This window comes from Phaseolus vulgaris, chromosome 11 (genome assembly GCF_000499845.2).
Source record: "Phaseolus vulgaris cultivar G19833 chromosome 11, P. vulgaris v2.0, whole genome shotgun sequence".
NCBI classification, from domain to species: Eukaryota; Viridiplantae; Streptophyta; class Magnoliopsida; order Fabales; family Fabaceae; genus Phaseolus; species Phaseolus vulgaris.
Window position 1 is genome coordinate 27,657,500 of NC_023749.2, and position 5,682 is coordinate 27,663,181.

The 5,682-nt window shown below is 47.9% G+C and overlaps 1 protein-coding gene across 1 annotated transcript; it reads left to right on the forward strand.

Annotated features, from left to right (window-relative positions):
* Positions 1 to 515: 515 nt before the first annotated feature.
* On the forward strand, positions 516 to 1,473 carry LOC137838432 (uncharacterized). The gene is made up of 2 exons (XM_068647680.1): positions 516 to 895; positions 972 to 1,473. Exons 1-2 carry the CDS (start codon positions 516 to 518, stop codon positions 1,471 to 1,473), a joined length of 882 nt encoding a protein of 293 aa, XP_068503781.1.
* Positions 1,474 to 5,682: the final 4,209 nt, after the last annotated feature.

Below are 5,682 nucleotides of genomic sequence, written 5' to 3' on the forward strand. Positions count from 1 at the left end.
AGTACACGTGGTGTTGAAGCTGGTGAGGAAAGATCGTGACGAGGCATCGTTTTTGGGCTTAGTCAACCGGCAGGATCATCTGGCGCCCACCGTGGGGCCGTGTAAAAGGTGATTCCCAACCACAGTTCGAGTTTATTGAAGTTTTGGTGATTTCTGTTCGACTGCTTGCTGTTGTAGTCGGTTTTCTGGAGTTTCACCGTTGGTTTGGAGTTTCTTTGAGTTGTTGAGTTTGCTGAGAAAGAATGAGGGCAACGCGATCCAGTTCATTCGCACCGTCAACCGAAGAGGACGTTGTATCTATGGCGCAGGTGATGGAAATGATGAGGACGTTGCAGGAGAAAGTGGGTGCATCACGTTCTAAGCAAGAGAGAATGCACGAGGCACTAGTGGCCTCACCGACTAGAAATGAAGAGCTCAACAGAGTCAACGAAGAGCTACGTAAAGCCCTTTAGGGACGGGACAAGCGTGCGACTGGGGACGGATCTGCACCCCCGTCCCCACCGCGTAATTTTCCAATGCCGTTTTCTCAGGAGATCATGGACACGGTGGTCCCTGCAAATGCGGTAGCAGTGAAAACATCTTTCACCAGGGTGGAAGATCCTAAGGCTCATCTCACGGCGTTTCACACGCAGATGATGCTCTCAGGGGGTTCAGACGCAGTCTACTGCAAGGTGTTCATGAGTACTCTTAGTGGAACAATGCTGGAGTGGTTCATCAGTCTACCTACCGGCCACATTACCACTTTCCAACAGTTCTCCAAGATGTTCGTTGAGCAGTACATAGTAAACAAGGCACCGCCGTTGGTGTCTTACGATCTGTTCGACATGAGGCAGTATCAAGGGGAGTCTCTGAAGGATTTTGAACAGATTCGGGGCTCAGATTGTCCGCTTGCCAGGTAAGGATGAATATATGTTTGTGCATGCCTTCAAAAAGGGCGTGTTGCTTGGACCGTTTAGTGAATCGTTGATCAGGAGCCACCCCGCCACGTTCGCTGAAATCCGGCGACGTGTCGTGGCCCACATCGCCGCTGAAAGCGAAGTCTCCGAGAAGAGAGGGAATGTGGCTCCAGCTAAGCCACGCGCTCAGACGAGGATTCAGCCGCAGAGGGTGATGGAGGCGGCGACAGGGAAGAAGGATCAAAGGATGCATCATCCTTATGATCCAAAGAAGAGCAAGGGGAAGGGGTCAGGGCGGCCTAGAGAGTCTAATCGCCCGCCAAGGTACGAGTTTGTGATGGGATTGGCTGACCTGATCGCCATTCCAAACATTGCTGCCAGGCTCAAAGTACTTGAGAAGACAACGGATAAGGTGTTGGGGCCAAAATCGGACGAGTGGTGTGAGTTCCACAAGAGCTTTGGCGACTCCATCAATTCGTGCTTGGCTTTGGGATACCAACTCGCCGAGTTGGTCAAGTGTGGGTTCTTGAAAGACTATTTGCCGGAGAAGCAAACGGGGCAATCGTCAGGTTCATAACCGGCGAGCAATGAGGGACAACAGCATGAAGTACCCATTCACGGCGAGATCCACACTATAGCTGGCGGATTCTCGGGTGGTGGGTGTACTACATCATAGCGGAAGAAATATGCAAGGTCCGTGATGTCAGTAGAGGCTTTTGAGGATCACTCGCCCGATGTGGACATCACGTTCAGCAAAGAAGATCTTAGGGATGTTGTGCTCCATGACAACGATCCCATTGTAATCTCGCTCGTTACAGCGGGGAGGATGGTTCATCGGGTGTTGGTCGATCAAGGAAGCTCGGCAGATGTTATGTTTTGGCCGACTTTCGAAAAGTTACAGTTATCCCCCGACCAGCTGAGGCCATATGGGGGTTGCTTATACGGTTTTGTTGGTGATCAAGTGGAGGTCAGGGGGTACATTGAGTTAAGAACGACGTTCACAGATGGGGTGGCCTCGCGCACAGAGAAGATCAGGTACCTTGTTGGGAACGCTTCTTCGGCATATAATATCCTGTTGGGAAGGCCAACACTCAACAGGATAGAAGCTGTGCCTTCAACGAGGCACATGAAGGTCAAGTTACCTTCAATGGAGGGGGTGGTTATCACCATCCGCTCTGATCAGAAGGAGGCAAAGAAGTGCTATGAAAACAGCCTCAAGAACAAGAGATCAATGTGCCATGTAACCACAATGCCGCCCCCTGGTGTGGAGCCTAAACAGGAAAATCGGCGAGTTGTGGACACAGCGTTTGAGGTGGCCACTGAAAGGGATGTGGTGATGGTGGATGCTGAGGCGAGGTGCGAGAACGCCGCTCGGGTTGAGGAAGAGAAGGACTGCCCGGAAGTCGCCAGGGAGTCAGGAATTGCGAGAGCGCTGATCGCCAGTGAGAAGAGGCCTCAGCCGGTCGAGGATTGGCTTGAGAAGAAGATTGGCGGAAAAACGTTTAAGCTGGGGAAGACTTTAGATGGCGAGACACAAGACCAGATCGCCAAGGTAATAAATAGGCATCTGGACGCGTTTGCATGGTCTGCTTCAGACATGCCGGGAATTGACCCTGATTTCTTATGTCATCGCCTAGCGATGGATCCTCAAGTCAAACCAATCCGACAAAGAAGAAGAAAGTTCAACGAAGAAAAGAGACAGGCGATCAGGGACGAGAAGCAGACGCTCCTCACAGCAGGTCATATCAGGGAAATTCAATATCCGGAATGGCTCGCCAATGTCGTTCTGGTCAAGAAGAGCTAAAGTCAATTTACAGCCCCTGACCGTTCCATACGTGGGGAATTGATATTCGGGGACCCTTTGCATTGGCGATCAGGCAAATGATATACTTGGTTGTGGCGATCGAGTACTTCACGAAGTGGATTGAAGCAGAACCAGTAGCCCACATCACCGCGCACAAGATTCAAAGTTTCCTGTGGAAGAATATTGTGTGTCGGTTTGTTGTGCCTAAGCGTTTGGTATCAGATAACGGGACTCAATTTGAAAGTCACCTGTTGAAGAAGCTGTGTGGCGATGTGGGAATACAACAAGTGCTTGCTTCTGTGGAGCACCCACAAACGAATGGGCAAGTGGAGTCAGCCAATCGGGTTTTTATTGAGAGGCTTGAAGAGGAGGTTAGAGAAGGCCAAGGGGTCTTGGGCTGAAGAAGTTCCCCGTATAGTGTGGGCATATCATACCACCGAGCAATCAGGAACTCATGAAACCCCGTTTAGTTTGGTGTATGGGTGTGATGCAATGATTTCAGTTGAAATCCAGGAAAACTCATCGAGATTCCAGAACTTTGTGGCGGAAGACTCGAACGAAGAAAGGAGAATCAATTTGGATTTGCTGGATGAAGTCAGGGAGGAAGCACGGGTGAAGGCTGAAGCAGTGAAGAGAAGAGTTGAACGCAGGTACAACTCTAGAATAAAACCAAGGCGATTCAGAGATGGCGATCTGGTGATGAGGAAGGCCCACCAGTATGAGATGGAGAACAAATTGTCACCGAAGTGGACAAGACCGTTCAGAATAACCGAAGCACTCGGAAACGGCGCCTACCTCTTGGAGACGTTGGAAGGAGGGGAGATTCCTCGTACTTGGAACGCCACCCATCTCAAGTTTTATTACAGTTAAAGCATTATAAGTAGTGATTAACTTGAACAGTTTAAAGCAATTTCAGTTAAAACAGTTTTTCAAGGGGGCACTCTTTTTTCCCTACGGAGGGTTTTTAACGAGGCCACCCAATAAAGAAGGTTTCGAAGTTTATCAAAGTTTCCAAGTTCATTAAGTTTGCATGCTTATTGTTTTTAAGTTTTCGGAAAAGAGACCTTGTCGCCCTTGCATGATTTAAGGCAACGCTAAACTCAGATCGCATGCATTCAGTACAAAGTTTTAAAGTATAAAGTTTTAAGTCCTCATCACCATATGGCGATCGGAGGCACAAGTATAAAGTTTTAAGTCCTCATCGCCATCTGGCGATCGGAGGCACCAGTGTAAAGTGTTAAGTCCTCGTCGCCCTCGTGCGATCGGAGGCATCAAAACAAATTAAAGAGACCTCCTCGCCGTGAGCGAGTGTAGGCGAGAAGAGATTGAAAGGACCTTCTCGCCTCGAGCGGGTGCAGGCCAGAATAGATTACAAGACCTCTTGGCGTAAGCAAATTGAGGCAAGTTGAAAGTCCTCAGTGCGTCCAGGGGAGGAGGAGATGTAACCCCTAGGCAAGTTGAGGCACCAGGAAAAGTCCTTCTCACCCTCGAGTGAGTTCAGGCAAGATAAAACTGAAAAGTCAGGGGTGTTAATGATCTTAAGTATGGGGAAGGAAGGTTGATGGAAAATGCCTTTTCCCTTAAGTGAAACATCAATATTGACTTAGTAAGACCAGTTAAAAAAGAAGTTAAAGGATGGCTGGGGAAAGTTCGCAGAGGATACCTCACCACCTAGATCATTGTTCTAAAACTCAGGGAGGTGGGGAAGGATCCGAAAGGCGGCTCTACCCCCAGATGAGGGGACAATGATCAAGTTATCTCAGGTTAAAGACTCAGGGAAGGTAGAGGGAGATCTGAAGAGCAACTCTCCTCCCAGTTGAGCAAAGATGAGGTCATAAAAAGTTATAAGGTAGCTCTGCGAAGAACGCTTTCCAGTTAAAAAGAAAATGACATCGCCGAAAGACTATGGCTTTGAGATTGAGATAGTAAGAAGATTACACGGCAAGAACTAGATCAGCGAAGTTTTAGGCGATGACATAGAAATACACATGTCACTTGGCAGATCAGGCAAGCAATATTTCAGATACTAAGATTGACCCACGCCTACTGCCCAGAAAGTGATTTCGTGTCAAATGTTATTGCTATAGACTAACAGTTTGTTCAAGTTAAGCCGATTTCCAGAGAATTAAGCATCAGTTTGTGCTAAGTTAATTGGGTTAAGTTAAAACTAGCCAGTTACATCAGATGATCGCACAACAGATGAAGTTGGAGCCATATATACATACATATATATATATATATATCAAACCAATTTGAACGGAATGAAAGTTATTACAGATAAACCAAAGTCAAATACAAAAGTTTTAAAAATGATAAAATTGAAGTGGCAAATGGGAACAATTAAGTTGGAGGCATGATCTTGCCATCCACCACTTCATTGTACACGGAGAACTTGGAGAGGTCGAGATCAGGGAATTCACAAGCAAACTGCTCCAAAGTAGCCCCAAAGCCTGAGGTAAGAACCTGGGCAGCCTCAAGTTCAAGCTCGTCGATCTTCTTCTTGAACCCACTGTTCTCCTCATGAACCTGGGCAACCTCAAGTTCAAGCTCGTCGATCTTCTTCTTGAACACACTGTTTTCCTCGCGCACTTGGGCAAGCTCTGCGGTAGTTTCGCTCAGTTCTTTGGATTTCTTGTCCCGATCTGCTTCGACTTGCCTCAAAAGGGTTTCTCTCTTAGTTGATCTCTTCTCCAGTTTAGCCATCTTGGCCTCGCCAGCTTTTTGGGCTTCCTCCAGCTCAGCTATTTTGGTCCTCATAGGAACGAGCTTGCTCTCTAACTCAACAGCGTCTTGAAGCTTGGCGTGCAGCTTCTGGTGCATTTCAGCTTTATCCTTGCGCAAACTTTGAAGCTCATCGTTGAGAGCATTTTCCACCCGCGAGAACTCTAGCCCTTGCATCAGTATGTCACATTTGAGTTTGTCAGCTTCGGCTCTCGCGGTGCTCGCCTCTTCCTGATGAATGCGGTTGTCGATTTCAAACTT

Coding starts and splice junctions, on each gene's coding strand:
- LOC137838432 (XM_068647680.1), top strand. CDS start 516: ATGCCGTTTTCTCAGGAGATCATGGACACGGTGGTCCCTGCAAATGCG. Junction 896..971: donor TCAGATTGTCCGCTTGCCAG/GTAAGGATGAAT, acceptor ATCGTTGATCAG/GAGCCACCCCGCCACGTTCG.